Source organism: Zootoca vivipara, chromosome 17 (assembly GCF_963506605.1).
Source record: "Zootoca vivipara chromosome 17, rZooViv1.1, whole genome shotgun sequence".
Classification (NCBI taxonomy): Eukaryota; Metazoa; Chordata; class Lepidosauria; order Squamata; family Lacertidae; genus Zootoca; species Zootoca vivipara.
In genome coordinates this window covers 1,229,076-1,248,405 of record NC_083292.1, presented here as the reverse complement: position 1 = coordinate 1,248,405, position 19,330 = coordinate 1,229,076, and the positions used below count along the sequence as shown (strand labels likewise).

General features: G+C 52.6%; 1 protein-coding gene across 3 annotated transcripts in view; it reads left to right on the top strand.

The window, feature by feature from the left end:
- The window catches only part of TTC28 (tetratricopeptide repeat domain 28), a 126,764-nt gene extending 119,346 nt beyond the window's left edge, over window positions 1-7,418 (top strand). For 2 of the 3 annotated variants that reach the window (XM_035099244.2, XM_035099247.2), the window contains 8 exons: window positions 148-868; window positions 1,496-1,620; window positions 1,824-2,055; window positions 2,179-2,255; window positions 2,482-2,505; window positions 2,750-2,879; window positions 3,010-3,117; window positions 3,560-7,418. In XM_035099244.2, coding sequence (XP_034955135.1) covers window positions 148-868; window positions 1,496-1,620; window positions 1,824-2,055; window positions 2,179-2,255; window positions 2,482-2,505; window positions 2,750-2,879; window positions 3,010-3,117; window positions 3,560-5,223 — 3,081 coding nt within the window. In that variant the 3' untranslated portion in view covers window positions 5,224-7,418. The remainder of the gene's footprint in view (window positions 1-147; window positions 869-1,495; window positions 1,621-1,823; window positions 2,056-2,178; window positions 2,256-2,481; window positions 2,506-2,749; window positions 2,880-3,009; window positions 3,118-3,559) is intronic. The other variant, XM_035099245.2, reaches the window with a different exon arrangement.
- The last annotated feature ends 11,912 nt before the right edge of the window (window positions 7,419-19,330 follow it).

Genomic DNA, 19,330 nt, shown 5'->3' with positions numbered 1-19,330 from the left:
ATAGAGGGTGCAAGTGCCCAGCTGGGAGGCAGCGAGGGGGCAAGGGAGTTGGCCCCGTGGTCGGGCATTCCCTGTGCGGGGCTCGCTGGTGTGAGCAGTCCCACCCTGGGGGGGAAAGTGACGCAGCCTCTCCTTTTGCCCTTCCAGAGCCAGGCCAAGAAGAGTCCCTCAGCGTACGGCAGCTCCCCTGCCATGGCCGCCGTCATCGGCAACCCCAAGCTGCCCCCCTCGGTGATGGACCGCTGGCTGTGGGGGCCCATGCCCTCTGCCGAGGAGGAGGCCTATGCAGTCGCGGAGCTGCTGGGCTGCCAGCCCCTGGTGGGCAGCATGGCCACCAAGGAGCGGGTGATGAGCGCCCTAGCCCAGGCTGAGTGCGCCCACTTCGCCACCCACGTCTCGTGGAAGCTGGCCGCCCTGGTCCTGACGCCCAACGCCGAGAGCCTGGCAGCCGGCAGTAAAGGTGCCTTTGGTAACTCCTACACCATCCCAGAGTCTCTGCGCATGCAGGACGACACCAGCGACGCAGAGAGCATCTCCGACTGCCCACCCCTCCAGGAGTTCCTGCTCACGGCAGCCGACGTGCTGGACCTGCGCTTGCCTCTCAAGCTCGTGGTGCTGGGCTCCTACCAGGAGTCCAACGGCAAGGTCACGGCCGACGGTGTGATTGGGCTGACGAGAGCCTTCCTGGCGGCTGGCGCCCACTGCGTCCTGGTTTCCCTCTGGCCAGTGCCCACGGCCGCCTCCAAGCTGTTTGTCCACAGCTTCTACACGGCGCTTCTTGGCGGCCTCAAGGCCAGCGCAGCACTGGGGGAGGCCATGAAGATGGTGCAAAGCAGCAAGCAGTTTGCCCACCCCTCCAACTGGGCAGGTGAGGAAGGCTTCTGAACATGGCGCCCACCCAGACCAGGAGGTCACTGCGGCTGTGAATGACACGAGCAGAAGGTGGCGCTGGCACAGCTTGGGGGCTGGGTGCTCCCCCTGCCCTGTCCTGCCCTTGCTTGCGGGTCAGAGAGGGTGGCTCTTACCCCTGAGACCATGTGCAAGGCGAGCATGGCCAGCCCATCCATGAGGCAAGGTGAGGATCCACAGGTACAGCAGATCTCACCTCCAAGGAATGGCAACGATGGCACATTCCTTGGAGGTTGGATCTGTCACCTCCTCTGCAGCAGCACCCTTGCTGCCTCTAAGGGCCTCTTGGCGAATAGGAGGGGCTGCTTCTCTCCTTGCACTCCTTGGGAAGAAATGGCTGGGGCAGCCTTTTGGAGTCTCTAAGTCTAAGCACTAGCCTGGCGTGATTCAAAGTGGGCCGCTTTTGCCCCTACGATGCCCTCTGATTCCCACTTCAAGTGATTTTATAGCCCTCACCTTGTTCCCAAAGCAGTTCACCTTCACTCCCCCTTTGTTCCCTGGCAGGGGGGGACAGCATTTTGTGGTTTGCCTCGGGTGCCAAAATGCCTTGGGCAGCCCTTGAGAGTGAGACTTGTCCCCACTGCAGGCTTCATGCTGATTGGGAGCGACGTGAAACTGAACAGTCCTTCCTCTCTGGTTGGCCAAGCCCTGACCGACATCCTGCAGCACCCAGAGCGCGCCCGCGATGCCCTGCGGGTCCTTCTCCACCTGGTGAGGGTGCAGCCGCTGCCTCAGAGGAGCTGAGCATGTGGGTGGCGAGACAAGTGGCAAGGCAGGGGCCGGCTGTGCGCACCTCAAGCCTTGAGCTTCTCTGGGGGCTCACGCCGGGTGTGGGGCATGTGGAGCCCCCCAGGAGCCTCCCTCTAGCTTGGGGGGGGCCGGGAGGGAGCTCACACGTTCGGCTTTCCACATAGGTTGAGAAGTCCCTGCAACGGATCCACAGCGGGCAGCACAACTCCATGTACACCTCCCAGCAGAGTGTGGAGAACAAAGTGGGCGGCATCCCAGGCTGGCAGGCTCTGCTGACCGCGGTGGGCTTCCGGCTGGACCCCCCAGCCAGTGGGCTCCCCGCAGCTGTCTTCTTTCCCACCGCAGACCCCGGAGACCGCCTCCAGCAGTGCAGTACCACACTCCAGTCCCTGCTGGGTGAGGCTGGGCAGAGGCAGGGCATGGCAGGGCAGCCTCTGGGCCCCTCTGGGCCTGGGGGGTGAGGGTGAGGGTGGGGCTTTCCCCCAGGATGATGGGCCTCTCTGCCTCTCTCCATGGCAGGTTTGCCCAATGCTGCCCTCCAAGCCCTCTGCAAGCTCATCACCGCCTCTGAGACGGGAGAGCAGCTCATCAGCCGGGTGAGTGGCGTGTCACCCCCCCCCCCCGGGAGGCTCCCCTGGCAGTGATCACTGGGGCCAGACAAGGAGCGCTGCAAAGGGGCACTATCAGGCTGCTGCCTGAGCACAGCCTCTCCTGGCTCTAAACACCTCTCTCTCTCTCTCTCTCTCTCTCTCTCTCTCTCTCTCTCTCTCTCTCTCTCTCTCTCTCTCTCTCTCTCTCTCTCCTCCTTTCTGCTTCCAAAAGGCTGTTAAAAATATGGTAGGAATGGTGAGTATCTGAACCCTCCCTTCAGCCCTCTTTCCCCTCCTGCACCTGCGTTCTGGGGCGGGGGAGGGCAGCCTTCTGCTTCCTTCCTTCCTTTGTGTCCTTTTCAACAGCAGCTGCCTTGCTTTCCACCATGTCCCTGCTCTTTCCTTCCTCCAGAGAGGAAGGGGCTGGGGAGGGGGAGAAGAGTCGAGCTGGGTTGGCCTGCCTCTAACTTCTCCTTCCTCTTCCCCCTCCTGCGCTCCAGCTCCATCAAGTCCTGGTGCAGCTCCAGGTGGGAGAGAAGGAGCAAGATTTCTCCTTGGCCCCCATCCAGGTCTCCATCAGCGTCCAGCTTTGGCGACTGCCAGGCTGCCACGAGTTCCTGGCAGCTCTAGGTAAAGCGGGGGGTTGTGTGTCTTTGGGGTGCCAGCTGGGAGGGAGGCAGGACAGGTCCTCCTACTCCAGGGGCTGCCCACTGAGCCCCTCCCTGTGGGCTCCCGGCCTTAAGCTGCGTCTTGCTTGCAGGCTTCGACCTGTGTGAAGTTGGCCAGGAGGAGGTGATCCTGAAGACAGGCAAGCAGGCCAGCCGCCGGACGATGCACTTTGCTCTGCAGACTCTTCTCTCGCTTTTTGGTGAGGCTTCTGCCTGCGAAAGGGGCGCCTAGTGGCTGGGGTGGTGGGCATGGGAACACAAGCTTCCTGCATGGGGCACCAAGGGGCTGGGAAAGGAGGGCTGGTTGCCACTGCTCCTTGGCTCAGCTGTTGCTCTGGAAGTGCGCCTGGTCTTTTTGGCAAATGGCAACCATGCCTGGGGGGCCGGCAGGACAAGCGGCAGCAGCAGCTGGAGATACTCAAAGGAGGGGTGGGGTGGGGTGGGGGTGCTATCCAGCAGCATGTGGCCCGTGGGGGGTTCCTGAGTGGTGAGCCGTGGGGACTCACAGCTTGGCTCCAGTGGGTCAACCCCAGTAAGAGTGCTTGAGGCTGTTCCTCTCTGGGGGCCCGGGAGCAAGTCCTGAGCCCCGGGAGCACTCCTGCTGGCTCCTCAGCTTTCATGGCCCCTCTCTGCTTTCTCTAGACTCCACGGAGCTCCCCAAACGACTCAGCCTGGACAGCTCCTCCTCCCTCGAGTCGCTGGCTTCTGCTCAGTCCATCTCCAACCCTGGGCCGCTGGGCTACCAGAACCCGCCCTTCTCCCCGACATGCCCCGACAGCCTGGGCTCCGACGCCATCTCAGTCTACAGTCTCAACTCCATCACGTCTTCCATCAGCTTTGCTTCCAAGCCCGAGTGTGGCGTGGTGGAAGGGGGCGGCTCCAGGGGGCGCCTGGACCCTGAGAGGCCCAAGAACGCCTATCCCCAAAGGGCTGCCCTGCCCCACGGACAGCTCTCGTCTCCAGGCAGTGCTGTCCCCAGCAAGGAGGAAGAAGACGAGGAGTATGAAGGCTTCTCTATCATCAGTAATGAGCCTCTGGCGACCTACCAGGACAGAAGGCAGGGGCTCTTTTCCCCTGACCACAGTCCCTCCCGGACTCGTAAAGGCAGAGGTGTTGTGGTCTCGGTCAGTTCCAAGGGGAGTGTCAGCTCTCCCAACTCCCCTGTGAAAATGACTCTTATTCCCAGCCCAAACTCCCCTTTCCAAAAAGTTGGGAAACTGGCCAGTTCAGACACTGGTGAGTCGGACCAGTCCAGCACTGAGACAGACAGCACCGTCAAGTCCCAGGAGGAGAATGCGGCACCGCTGGACCCTCGCGAGCTGGCCCAGAAGATCCTGGAGGAGACGCAGAGCCACCTCCTGGCCGTGGAGCAGCTGCAGCGCAGCAGCCAGCTGACACAGAGCAGCAGCAGCCGCAGCAGCAGCCTAGACCCCCTCCCCAGAGCCCCCCTGCTGCCCACGGGGCGTGCCTCCTCCTTCCGCTCCTCAGAGACCAGCGCCTTCAGCAGGCCTCAGTGCTCTGGCCACAAGGGCCAGGCCTCCCCTGCCCCCCTCCGGCCAAAGCCCCCCGCCAGGAGCTCCTCCCTACAGAAAGTCAGCTCTGGCTATAGCAGCCCCACAACCTCCGAGGCATCCAACCGAGAGGAAGGGGCTGGCTCCCACAGCAGCCAGCCATCCCCCAGCTCCGAGCCTCAGGGGGTGTTGCTGCCCGGGGAGCAGCAGCCTCTGCTGTCCTCCCCCTTCCGGCTCAAATACCCCAGCTCCCCCTACAGCACCCACATTTCCAAGTCACCCAGGAACACCTCCCCCAGCTCAGGGCACCACTCCCCGGCAGGCAGCACCCCCTCGCCGGCTCTCTCCTACTCTTCTGCCAGCTCTGCCCGCTCCAGCCCTGCCGACGCCCCCTCCCTTGACAAACTCAAGATGGCCGCCATCGACGAGAAGGTGCAGGCCATCCACAACCTGAAGATGTTCTGGCAAAATGCCCCTCAGCACCCCACGGGGCCCCTCAAGATCTTCCGGAGCTCCTCGGGGAGGAGGGACGTCCTCAGCTTGCTGAACTTGTCTCCACGGCACGGCAAGGAGGAAGGGGCCGACAAACTGGAGCTGAAGGACTTATCTGCCCCTCGGCCACTTTCTTCCCCTCAGAGGGCTGCCCCCAATGGACACACCACTCCCCTGGCCCCCCCGGCACAGGCCCCATGCCCCACCAGCACCCCAGGCCCTGGGCGCCCTGCACGGCTGCCCTCTGGGAATGGCTACAAGTTCTTGTCGCCAGGACGGTTCTTCCCCTCCTCCAAGTGCTGAAGCCCCCTGGCCACCTACTCTGCGGGCCAGGAGCCTAGGGCCTTGGCCTCGCCCATTTCCTTGGATGAGGCAGAACCTCGGGCAACGAGCTGGGAGGGGGTGGGCAGAGGTGGATCCAGGTGCTCAGTGAACTGCCTGGGCAGAGGCCAGAGCTGTGGATCGGTGCCAGCTGGCAGCTTGCCTCCTCTCAGTGCCCCCCTGGGTGCTGGATACCAGCATCCAGAGTCGCCAAGGATGAATGGGAGGAGGGTGTTTTAGCAGGCAAGAGCCACACACAACTTTCTATGGTGAAGAGGTACAAGCCTCTCTTTTGATGCTTCTGGGGAGGTGGGTTGCTAGAAGCGGGCTGGCATTGCCCTTTTCTGGGAGATGCAAGTGTGGTCTTGTGGCCCCCCAGGGGTCTGTCTCTGGGATGACCAGACCCCACCTGGAGACCTTGTCTGGCTGGGACAGGCAGGTGGAACCCTTGGGTGCTGGAGCTGGTGCAGAGTCAAACCACAGCAGGCTCTGTCCTTTGCAACCAGTGACGCGACCCTGGAAGCAGCCCTCACTTGGCAGCTGCTGGCCTGGAGGTCCAGAGCACCCCACCTGGCACCAGGCCTCCCTCCCTTCGCCAGAAAGAAGCAGCCCCCCTCCCTGCTCCTGGGGGCTTTTCTTTGCTCACCTGATTTGGGTCAGACACCAGGCTCCGCATTCCCAAGCACAAAGGAGAGGCCCCCCTGCTCCTCTCCCCACCTCCCCCCCCCAACATCCCTATTACTGTGTCAGGGGCTTTGGGTTTCTGAAGGCAGAAGTGCCGTGGTGCAGGGGTTGCTGGCACAGGGGGAACAAGTCTTGGGGTTCCTCTCCTTTCTTTTGTTTTCTTTCTTAGCATTTCCAAGCTATGCAGCTGCAAGGGGAGGGGGGGGAGCCTTCGTCTAGGCAGAAGCCATTGAGTGGAAAGACAGGGCAGATCCCAGCAGGCCGCTTGCCCACCAGTGGGAACCCAACCTTTGAAGGAAGTGGCCCTTGGGAGTCCTGCCCATTGGTCCCCCCAAGGCCCAGCCTCTTCCCTTGTGGGTGTGAGCTCTCGGGAGCACCCATTGCTCTTCGTCTACCCTATGCAAAGCCACTCTGCAGCCAGCCTTCCCAATCTGGGGAGGGCCTGTAGCCCCCCTCCCTGCAGCCTGCAGAGCTTCTGTGCTTCCTTCCTTCTTAGGCAGAAGTCTAAGCAATGGTGCTTTCATGGGCCGCCACCCTCCTCCGCCCCCTTCCTGGTGGTGCCAGGCGCTGCAGCCTTCCCAGAGTGCTGGTTCTGCCCTTGGGGGGGGGGAGATGGGGCTCCCTGCAGGGCCCCTTAGGCCTCAAGTTCCACGTTCAGCAAAGCCTCACCCCTCTGCCCCCACCCTGGCTGTCACTTCACTCCTCTGCTCCCCGTGAGGAGGAATCGACCAGGTTTGTCACTTATATGGGGAAATTCAGGAAACATCATATCTCTGCACCCCAGGAATCTGTCCTCCAGGAATCTGTCCTCGTTCGTCGTCCTCCTTGTTGTGTTTGTGCATGTCTGAGTGACAACACTGCTTCTCACAGTGAGCAATAAGCGTTCGGTGTGATGCCACGTACAAGTACCCCCCCCTCTCTCACACACCCTGCCAAGAGAGGGCCCTTCCATTTGACTCCAGGCTGCAGAGGTCGCTGAGCCACCTGGGCAATGGTCTCGTAGGGCCCAGAGCTGGCCAGTGCATGCTGCCCACTCCCCTCTGTGCCAAGGCCCTTGCCCAATCTAGGGTCAGGCTGGAGAACTGAAAGGTACCGGGGGTGGGGGGTGGGAGGATGGTTTCCAAAGCCCCCTCCCCCCACCTGCTTGTGGTCCATCTACTCTGCCCCTTGGTCATGTGATCTTGTGAGGTGGGGCTCTTGTTCCCGGGAATGTGGGGAGGATCCTGGCACACACACACAAAGACACCTGCTGCCTCCCTCCCTGTCCAATGCTGGCTGGTCCTCTGCACTCTGATCTTTATGCAGCGTTTGCCATGTTTGGCCTATAAGGACTTTTTTGTAAATTAAAACTCCCGTTTCCAGACAGCATTAAACTTTTTATATTACGAAGTTTACCATGTAAAAAGAATTTCATATTTTTATTGCAATTCCTAAGGCATTTGGCCGCCTCCTTTGTGATTTCCTTTGTGTCTATTAAAGCATGAGATCTCTCAGCTCCTGTGTTCCTTGTCTGACATAACTGGCCATCAGTTGGCTTCCCCAGCAGCACTCAAAGGGGGGTGGGGGAGCTTTGGCTGCTGAGCTGGAAGGGGGGGGAGTGGCAGCCACGGCTGTCCTGCACCTCGACTCTGTGGGGCCCTCCCCTTCCTTTATCTCCTCCCTCTGACCCAGCATGGGCTTCCTTGTCCCCTCAAACTCTGCCATTGAATAGGATGCCAGGCAGATGTTGAGCCCCCTCTTGGGGAAGGGCATTAGCCCAGCAGCTTACTCCCACTCCCGACTTTCTCCCAGCTCCTCCTTCCAGGGGGTGCTTTCTGCTGGGAAATGGTGTTGCAGCCCCAGGTTGAGCAAGGGGGCATCCACTCTGGCCCCTGGCACACGCAAAGGCACTTGGAGTGTCAGGAAGGGGTGGGTGTTTGATGATGATGATGATGATGCTTGCTCACCAAATTGTGCCTGCAAATGAACAAAAACAATGGATGGATTGGCATTGGAAGTCTGCCTTCACAAGCACTGTCTGTCTGTCAATGAATCCCACTTGCAAAGGAACTGTGGAGAGCTCAATCTCCGAAAGGTTCCCTTGGAGCTACACCCGTGCCTGTCCCTCATGTGGTGTCAGAGGTGGGGCAGGTGGCCATGGTTTGGCAAAAACAGCCTGGTGGACTGAAGGTTCTCCATCCTTGGGCTAGCTGCTCCCTCGACAGCCCCAGCTCCTGTTGGGGACAAGATCAAGACACCTTCCAGCTCCTAAGCTCCTAGGGCACGGGTGTCAAACACAAGGCCCGGGGGCCAAATCCGGCCCACCAGACCTCGTCATGTGGCCCGCCGAGCGCCCCAGCCAGCGGGACCTTGCTGCTGAAGCGCCATGCGACAAAGCGCCGACAAACAGCTGGGGCGGGGGGGGGGGTTAGAAAGGCGGCCAGAGCAGCCTCCTCTCCCTCTCCCTCTCCTCAGAAACATAGGATGCTGCTTTATACTTCTGGCCCTTAAACGCTGGAACCAGGAGAGCAGCTCCAGTGAGTCAACCTCAGCCAGTCCCTTTGGTGAAGGGTGGTGGCTCACTGGCAGAACATCTGTCCTGCATGCAGAAGGACCCAGCATCTCCAGGTACTAGTAGCTCTGCAAAGGTCCTGCATGAAACCCTAGCGAGCCTCTACCACCCAGTGCAGTTACCAAAAATCATTTTTCAATAAATTGTACAATAATTGTACATTTGAATATCTACTTGCCATTATTCTGACTATGTTTCTGCTTTCAGAGCTAGTTATTACTTACATTATTACAAAAAACAGTAATAATTGAATGCAGTGACAATAAGATAATAAAGAGTGGACACATAGTCCTACAGATACAACCGGCCCTTTGAGGGTGACCAAACTGCTGATGCGGCCCCCGATGAATTTGAGTTTGACACCCCTGTCCTAGGGAAATTCCCTCACATTCAAACACCTGCCCCCAGTTGCCTGGTGGGTTTTCAAAGGTTTTCAAAGTCGTGCCCTGCCACAAAGTTGTTGCTGGAGGCAATTCCCTCGTTCCTTGCTCATTCAGAAGCCCTTGACTTGCTCTCGCTGTTTCTGTGGGAACATGTGATATTTTTGAACCTATATTTTAAAGTAGCAATTCCTGTAAAATGCTGGGCTAGTGGGCTGGAAGTATTTTTATCCACAAAGCAGCTTCCTCTGCTGATGTCTGTGTAGGAGACATATTCTAGGCACAGGCAAAAGAAAATGCAATTACATTTTATTGCAAAGAATGTAAAACAGACTTTTTTTTAGTAACAAAATTAGCTGCCTGAGTTACCTAGGGGTATCTATAATAGTCTCTCACACATGTGAAATGTAATAAAAGACACCAAAGTTTATTAAGCATGATCAAAATTGTATCTTAATTACTAGCTTCATTTTCTGAGGCAATGAGAAATGAAATGGACACAGAAATCAGTTATACAAATGGTGCTTTCTGTCTCAATCAAGCACAGGAGTTTCTTGCCGCACACAGATGGTTCCTGGCTTACATCTCCTAATGCTTCTAGCAGTTTTCAAGGCCTTGGCATTAAATGGGGTCAGGATCTCCAGAGCTGATTGTGAGGAGGAGTTGAGAAGAATTGAGGGGGACAAATGACAGTAATGGCTGACATCGGTTACCCTCACATAGACTGGCTATGCATGTGTTGCAGTCTCAACAAAGAAGTTAAAGTTCTAGATACCCTAAATGACCGTAGCCTAGAACAGTTGGCCATGGAGCAGACTAGGTGGTATCGACACTGCACTTCATGCCCAGGACCTGCTGTGAGACGTGGTTGAACCAATTGGAAGTGGTGACCATCATGTTACCAAATTTAATCTATATGTAAATGAACAATTGCCAAGAAAATCAACAGAGTTCACCAGTTAACTTGAAAGAAGGAAACTTACCCAATATAAGAGTATTGCTTAAAAAAAGGAAGTTGAAAGCCAAAGTCAAGAGGGTCAAATCTCTTCAAGATGCTTGAGAGTTGTTTAAAAACACAGGATTAGAAACTCAGTGAGAAAATATACTGCAGATCAGGAAAGGTACTACAGAGCCCAAGAGGACATTGGTATGGTTAACAATCAGAGTCAAAAGCCCTCTTAGAGGCAAGAAGGCTCCATGCAAAAATAAAGGTCATGTCCAAGTGAAGAGAACAAAAAGACACTCAAACTTTGGCAAAAGAAGTGAAAGCAAGACAGTACGGGATGCTTAAAAAAACCAACAACTTGAGGAACACTTTGCTAAAAAACATTTAAGAAGGTCAATGGGAATGTATTAGTTTCAGGAGACAGTCTAGGGCAGGGGTCCCCAAACTAGGGGCCGGATGCAGCCCAATCGCCTTCTAAATCTGGCCCGCGGATGGTCCAGGAATCAGCATGTTTTTACATGAGTAGAATGTGTTCTTTTATTTAAAATGCATCTCTGGGTTATTTGTAGGGCATAGGAATTCATTCATATTTTTTCCCAAAATATAGTCCGGCCCCCCACAAGGTCTGAGGGACAGTGGACCGGCCCCCTGCTGAAAAAGTTTGCTGACCCCTGGTCTAGGGAGGCAGCTGGGCTTTGGGATGACCCTGGACACAAAGGTGTGCTAAAGAAGAGATGGCAGAGGAGGGGGAGGCTGCCTTTTCACCTGTCTTCACAATGGAAGCTCTAGGACAGATCCCTGTGCCTGAACTAACTTTTGCCAGAAGGGAGTCTGAGGAACTGAGCCACATGATGACCAGAAACGAAGTTCTGGGCCTTGTAGACAAAATAGAAACTGGCATCCACCACAGAGTTGCTGAAGAACCCAGCACCCACTTTGCCTGTCTTCACCCCAAAGGAAAGCAGTGCCCAACCTGCTGATAACAGAATGATGCCAGGAAGGAGCTGCATGCCAAGACAGGAAATTGGTGGTAAGGGAACACTTAGCTACTTGAAATGAATTCAAATCTCCAGGGCCTGATGAGCTGCACCTTTGAGGATGTAATCTCGGAGCCTCTCGGCTTTGAGAATTCTTGGAGAACAGGTGAGGTCTCTGCAAATGTTGTCCCCATCTTCAAAAAAGGGGGAAAAGGAGACCCAGGTAACTACCAACCGGTGAGTTTGACACTGATACCAGGATAGGTCCTACAACAGATAATTCAACAGTCAGACTGTGAGCAATTGGAAAAGGATGCTGTGACTACTAAGACCCAGCATGGGTTTATCAAAAGCAAATTATGCCAAATGAATAATTTTTAATGATAATAATAATTTATTATTTATACCCTGCTGGGGTTATGAGCTTGGTCTTTATATAAACGACTTGGACAAAGGAATTGAGGAGATGCTCATCAAATTTGTAGATGATACCAAACTGGGAGGGGTAGCTAATGCCTCAGAAGACAGAATGAAGCCAAAACTAACAAAATGAATTTCATTAGAGACAAACTTGAGCAGGAATAACTAGTTGCACATAAACAAGATGGGGGACACCTGGCTTTTAAAAAATCATTATTTTTTAAGAACAGTTTAATTGAACAAAAGAAAAGAGAAAAGGTACACCATATCATTATAAAAGTTAAATATAATTCCATATATGCTTATATCTGTAATATACTTACAGAAATAGGTAACTTGTCCCTCAGATTGGCCCCCATACCTCTGCAGCTGGAGGCAGCGAATACTCCTGGTGGGGGCCATTGTTGCATTCATGTCAAGCTTGTAGGCTTCCCAGAAGAAGCCTTGGGTTGGCTACTGTGGGAACAGGATGCTGAAATATATGGACCCCCTTTATCCTAATATAAGGAGAGAGTTTTTGAGCATGTGCAGAACATGTGCAGGCTCACAAGATGTCACTAGTGTTGCCAAGAAGGCCCTTTCTTCACCTCAAGGAAGACAGGTACCTCTATTTGCTACAGCAGAAGCAAGCAGGAAAAAGGGGAAAGAGGAACTAAAACTCTCAACTTTATGTGCCAACTCTATGGGACTCAGGTACCCCCCAATTTTTTCCCCTCTGGGGGCACAGCCCCCTCAGTACTTCTCCCGCCCCACCTGCGCCCACCGCTGCCCATCTATCCTTCCCCCTCTTGCTTGCAGCTTCCTTCCATGTGGCCTGGTGTGGCGAACCCAAGCAGGAGCACACGGGCGGAAGGAGCTCCTAGGGGCCAAGCAGCCGCCACATTTGGCTCTGCCCCATGTCATGACGTCATGCACATGACAGGGCATTGCACAGAGCCTCCCAATCATGTAAAGAAGATGGTGCCTCTGCCCTCAACTCAGGGAAGCCACTTCCTCTAGTTCTACTGGGTTTTGAGACTCGTTTATCCCAACCAACTGAAGGCACACATGATGAATTCTCACTGTGACTACGGAAAGGAAAGGGCAAGTCCCCCTCCCCACACTGTGGGTCCTGAGGCCGACCCATCTGCAGGGGAGTAGACCAGCTGAATCCCATTCAGACTCCCCATCTAGTGAAGGCTGCTGCCACCTGGGCCCTTCTGGCGGACCTTGAGCTCTGCCAACGAATGTCTGGAACCTGAGCAGAGTCAGCTGGGTGACTGGCATACATGGTGGTTGCCTGAGGAAACCGGTCCTGGCAGTGACTAGGCCCAAGGCAGGCAACAGGTATCTCGATGTATTATGCCACAAGTCCCAAATAAACACGGATCTTAAAGAACAGGGTTACGAGCCAGGCTAGGATTGAAAGCTAATGGTGCCACACTTGGACAACTGAGGAAGAACCTCTGAGGGCAGGTGGGAGTGGGAGCTGCCACCCCCAATCCTGGAGAGCAAAGAGCTTCAAGGCTAGGCTGCAGAGTCAGTGGGCTGCTTGTGAGTAAGCAATCCCTACTGCTCCTTCTCTGCCAGTAGTTGGGGTTCAGGTGAGGTCTAGGAGGCCATAGTATATCTGGTCTCCTTCTTGCAAGAGACAACGCCATCTCTTGCCCCTGGTCCTCATTATGCCTCCTGGTGGCCTTGTACCTGGAGGGCTACGCTGTCATGAGTGTTTCTGAACCTTATATGGCTTATACCAGGCATCCCCAAACTTTGGCCCTCCAGATGTTTTGGACTACAATTCCCATCTTCCCCGACCACTGGTCCTGTTAGCTAGGGATCATGGGAGTTGTAGGCCAAAACATCTCCAGGGCCGCAGTTTGGGGATGCCTGGCTTATAGGGATATGATATGATGCTGTGGATTCTGGACTCCGCTGCAATACAAACTCTGTCTGTGCTGCTGGGATGGACTCTGGAGAGAAGCTGATCTTTCTGGGGCCTTAGCCCCTCTGAGGACCCTCTGGAGCACCTGCACACAGATGTGCTCTTCTGATGAAGAGTCGCTTCTTTGGTCCACCTCCATGAGGATGGCCGTGTACCAGGAGACAGGCACTAGCCCTTTGGAATAAGACCACCTCAAGGATCTGAATGCAGGCCTAGATGGGCCTTTGGTCAGATTCAGCAGTCTGGCTCTTTGGATATTCTTACTGGCTGCTATAAGAAGATAAGAAGAGCCTGCTGGATCAGGCCAATGGCCCATCTAATCCAGCATCCTGTTGTCTCAGTGGTCAACTAGATGCCTATTATAGGAAACCCACAAGTAGGACCTAAATACCGGTACAAGAACATTCTCCCCTCCTGCGAAACTGGCATTGAAAAGCATTGCTTCTTACCAACTACACTCTGCTTCTGTAGTTGCAGTAAAGCAGAGGTTTCCAAACTTTTCATATTGGTGGCACACTTTTTAAAGAATGCATCATTTTGTGACATAGCAATTCAGTTTTACTAGCAAATTAACCCCTTTCCAGCCCCTGGAGGAGCACAGGGAGTGTTCACGTGATACACCTACACACTGTTGTTGTTGCTGTTTAGTCATTTAATCGTGTCCGACTCTTCGTGACCCCATGGACCAGAGCACGCCAGGCACTCCTGTCTTCCACTGCCTCCCGCAGTTTGGTCAAACTCATGTTGGTGGCTTCAAGAACACTGTCCAACCATCTCATCCTCTGTCGTCCCCTTCTCCTTGTGCCCTCAATCTTTCCCAACATCAAGGTCTTTTCCAGGGAGTCTTCTCTTCTCATGAGGTGGCCAAAGTACTGGAGCTACAGCTTCAGGATCTGTCCTTCCAGTGAGCACTCAGGGCTGATTTCCTTCAGAATGGAGAGGTTTGATCTTCTTGCAGTCCATGGGACTCTCAAGAGTCTCCTCCAGCACCAAAATTCAAAAGCACCAATTCTTCGGCGATCAGCCTTCTTTATGGGGTCCAGCTCTCACTTCCATACCTCACTACTGGGAAAACCATAGCTTTAACTATATGGACCTTTGTAGGCAAAGTGATGTCTCTGCTTTTTAAGATGCTGTCTAGGTTTGTCATTGCTTTTCTCCCAAGAAGCAGGCGTCTTTTAATTTCGTGACTGCTGTCACCATCTGCAGTGATCATGGAACCCAAGAAAGTAAAATCTCTCACAGCCTCCATTTCTTCCCCTTCTATTTGCCAGGAGGTGATGCGACCAGTGGCCATGATCTTAGTTTTTTTGATGTTGAGCCATATTTTGCGCTCTCCTCTTTCACTCTCATTAAAAGGTTCTTTAATTCCTCTTCACTTTCTGCCATCAAGGTTGTGTCATCTGCATATCTGAGGTTGTTGATATTTCTTCCGGCAATCTTAATTCTGGCTCAGGATTCATCCAGTCCAGCCTTTCGCATGATGAATTCTTCATATAAGTTAAATAAGCAGGGAGACAATATACAGCCTTGTCGTACTCCTTTCCCAATTTTGAACTGTAGCTTCTTGTCCCACATAGAGATTTCTTAGGAGATAGATGAGGTGATCAGGCACTCCCATTTCTTTAAGAACTTGCCATAGTTTGCTGTGGTCGACACAGTCAAAGGCTTTTGCATAGTCAATGAAGCAGAAGTAGATGTTTTTCTCAACTCTCTAACTTTCTCCATAATCCAGTGCATGTTTGCAATTTGGTCTCTGGTTCCTCTGCCCCTTCGAAATCCAGCTTGCACTTCTGGGAGTTCTCGGTCCACATACTGCCTGAGCCTGCCTTGTAGAATTTTAAGCATAACCTTGCTAGCGTGTGGAATGAGCGCAATTGTGCGGTAGAATAATAGAATCATAGAGTTGGAAGAGACCACAAGGGCCATCCAGTCCAACCCCCTGCCAAGCAGGAAACACCATCAAAGCATTCCTGACAGATGGCTGTCAAGCCTCTGCTTAAAGACCTCCAAAGAAGGAGACTCCACCACACTCCTTGGCAGCAAATTCCACTGCCGAACAGCTCTTACTGTCAGGAAGTTCTTCCTAATGTTTAGGTGGAATTTTCTTTCTTGTAGTTTGAATCCGTTGCTCCGTGTCCGCTTCTCTGGAGCAGCAGAAAACAACCTTTCTCCCTCCTTTATATGACATCCTTTTATATATTTGAACATGGTTATCATATCACCCCTTAACCTTGCCACCCCTCCCAATTTGGTGTCATCTGCAAACTTGCTCAGGATTCCCTCAAGCCCATCATCCAAGTCATTGATAAAGATGTTGAACAAGACTGGGCCCAAGACAGAACCCTGTGGCACCCCACTAGTCACTACTCTCCAGGATGAGGAGGAGCCATTGATGAGCACCCTTTGGGTTCGGTCAGTCAGCCAGTTACAAATCCACTGAATGGTAGCATTGTCTAGCCCGCATTTTACCAGCTTCTTTACAAGAATATCATGGGGCACCTTGTCAAAGGCCTTGCTGAAATCAAGATAGGCTACATCCACAGCGTTCCCTTCATCTACCAGGCTTGTAATTCTGTCAAAAAATGAGATCAGATTAGTCTGACATGACTTATTTTTCAGGAACCCATGCTGACTTTTAGTGATCACAGAGTTTCTTTCTAGGTGCTCACAGACTGTTTGCTTAATGATCTGCTCTAGAATCTTTCCTGGTATTGATGTCAGGCTGACTGGGCGGTAATTGTTTGGGTCCTCTCTTTTCCCCTTTTTGAAAATAGGGACAACATTTGCCCTCCTCCAGTCTGCTGGAACTTCGCCTGTTCTCCAGGAATTTTCAAAAATTATTGCCAGTGGTTCTGAAATCACCTCTGCCAGTTCTTTTAATACTCTTGGATGTAGTTCATCTGGCCCTGGAGACTTGAATACATCTAAACTAGCCAAGTATTCTTGTACTACCTCCTTACTTATTCTGGGCTGTGTTTCCCCTGCTGAATCATCTGCTCCATATTCTTCAGGTCGGGCGTTTTTTTCTTTCTTGGAGAAGACTGAGGCAAAGAAGGCATTGAGGAGTTCTGCCCTTTCTCTGTCCCCTGTTTGCATTTCACCATCTTCTCCTCTGAGTGACCCCACTGTTTCCTTGTTTTTCCTTTTGCTACGGACATACCCATAAAAGCCCTTTTTGTTGCTTTTAACCTCTCTGGCGAGCCTGAGTTCATTCTGTGCTTTAGCTTTTCTGACTTTGTCTCTACACGTGCTGGCTATATGTTTGAATTCCTCTCTGGAGATTTCCCCCCTTTTCCATTTTTTGTACATATCCCTTTTAAATCTTAACTCAGTCAAAAGTTCTTTAGATAGCCAGCCTGGCTTCTTTAGGCACCTTCCATGTTTCCGTCTCATTGGTATTGCCTGAAGTTGTGCTTTTAATATCTCCCTTTTAACAAACTCCCAACCATCATGAACTCCCTTCCCTTTTAGTATTACTGTCCATGGGATTTCACCCAGCGTTTCCCTAAGTTTTCTGAAGTTGGCTTTCTTAAAGTCTAGAATTTGGACCTTAGTATGCTTGGTTGCTCCTTTCCGCTGGATAATAAACTCCAGAAGAGCATGGTCACTCCCACCTAATGATCCTGCCACTTCTACCCCACTAACCAAGTCATCACTATTGGTTAGGACCAGATCTAAAATGGCTGATCCTCTTGTTGCTTCTCCCACTTTCTGGACAATGAAGTTGTCTGCAAGGCCAGTGAGGAATCTGTTCGACCTTATGCTCTTGGCTGAGTTTGACATCCAACAAATATCAGGATAGTTGAAATCCCCCATTACTACTATCTCACTTCCTTTGGAATGCTTGGCCATCTGTTCCAGGAAGGCATCATCTGTGTCCTCAGTTTGGCTTGGGGATCTATAGTAAACTCCCACAATGAGATCACTGTTGTTTTTCTCTCCCTTAATTTTGACCCAGATACTCTCAATTTGGCTTTGAAGTTTTAAATCCTGGATCTCTTTACAGGTATACATATCCCTAACATATAAAGCTACTCCTCCTCCTTTCCTGTTTGGTCTATTTCTCTTAAATAGATTGTATCCCTCTATTACTACATTCCAGTCATGAGACTCATCCCACCAGGTTTCAGTGATGCCTATTATGTCATATTTAGTTTGCTGTACCAAGAGCTCAAGTTCATCTTGTTTATTTCCCATGCTCTGTACATTAGTATACAGACATTGAAGACCGTTGATCATTCCCCCATGTCTCTTATTTAAGGATATTTTCATCCCACCACTAGGTCTGCATGCTGCTTGCTCCATTTGGTCCTTGACATTCGGATGATCATCTTCAGCATTTGATAGACTCCTACCTTCAGGACCACTGTCTCCCTCCCCCACATAAGTCAGTTTAAAGCCCTCCTGATGAGGTTTTTGAGTTTCGTGGCAAAAACATTCCTCCCAACTTTTGTGAGGTGCAGTCCATCACTTGCCAGAAGTCCATCTTCAAGAAACTGCAGACCGTGATCTAGGAATCCAAACCGTTCCTGTTTGCACCATTTGCGAAGCCAGTTGTTCACTTCCCCTATTTTTCCCTCTCTCCCTGGGCCATGTCGTTCAACTGGGAGGACAGAAGAGATGACAATTTGTGCATCTAATTGCTTAAACTTCCTGCCCAGAGCCTCATAATCATTTTTGATCTTCTGTAAGCTATGGCTTGCAGTGTCATTGGTTCCCACATGCACCAAAAGGAAGGGGTATTTGTCGGTGGGTTTTATGATTCCTTGCAGCCGTTCTGTTACATCTTTGATCTTGGCCCCAGGTAGACAGCACACCTCTCGAGACATCTTGTCAGGCCCACAGATCACTGCTTCTGTACCCCTCAGTAGGGAATCCCCTATCACCACTACACGCCTCTTCATAGGCTTGGTTGGGATTCTTCCATGTGCTGTCCCTTCCAAGGTTACCTGCATATTCCCGGAGGACTGACTTTGCTGCTCGTCTTCATATTCCTCATCAACTGTGATGAGGGAGAGATCCTCAGGTGGAGTCTGTTCCTCGTCTTCCATCAGCACTTCAAAACGGTTGTGTAATTCTAAGCACTCAGAGCGATCCCTGGGCCTTCTACTTCTATGAGTCACGTTCCTCCATACATCTGGCTGCTGTGTTGGGGAACTGACCTCCTCCTCAGGGAGATCCCCTGTCTCCTCCTTGGTGCAGACAGTGTGCTCTGCTGCATCCAAGAAAAGCTCCAGCTCTTTAATTCTCTGGAGCGTAGATACACGCCCCTGAAGCTGCTGCACCTTCTCTTCCAGAAGGGCAACCTTGTTTTCTAGTAGGGCAACCAACTTGCAATTGTTGCAGGTGTAGCTACCCACATCCTTTGGCAAGAAAACAAACATTGCACAGGAATTGCAGGTGACAACGGTTGTTCCCTCCACCTCCATCTTGAAAACCTTGAGGTCAAGGGGGAAAGAGGAAGAGGCCTAGGTCCCCCCTAACAAACGTGTGAGACTTGCTGCCCTAGATCAAAAAGATGGGTGAAACTGCTGCACTCCAAGCTCTGACTAGCTCCGCCCACAGCTAATCACCTGAACTTCCTGACTCACACTTCTAGGTGAAAGGTCACAGCCAGAAACAAACAAGGTCACAGCCAGAAACAAACACCCACACAAGCCTGAACAGTCACCCAAATCCAAGAGGCAGCAGCCCTAGAAAACCAGCACAAGCACACAAACAAGTAAGAAAACAGATAAGCACACAAACTTACTCACACACAGCCCCAAAAGACAAAGCCACAAAACCTACAGAGTGTCTCCCAAGCTCAGCTCACCTTCTGCTCCTTCCTCAGTGACTGCACTCCAAGCTCTGACTAGCTCCGCCCACAGCTAATCACCTGAACTTCCTGACTCACACTTCTAGGTGAAAGGTCACAGCCAGAAACAAACAAGGTCACAGCCAGAAACAAACACCCACACAAGCCTGAACAGTCACCCAAATCCAAGAGGCAGCAGCCCTTCTGCTCCTTCCTCAGTGACTGCACTCCAAGCTCTGACTAGCTCCGCCCACAGCTAATCACCTGAACTTCCTGACTCACACTTCTAGGTGAATGGTCACAGCCAGAAACAAACAAGGTCACAGCCAGAAACAAACACCCACACAAGCTTGAACAGTCACCCAAATCCAAGAGGCAGCAGCCCTAGAAAACCAGCACAAGCACACAAA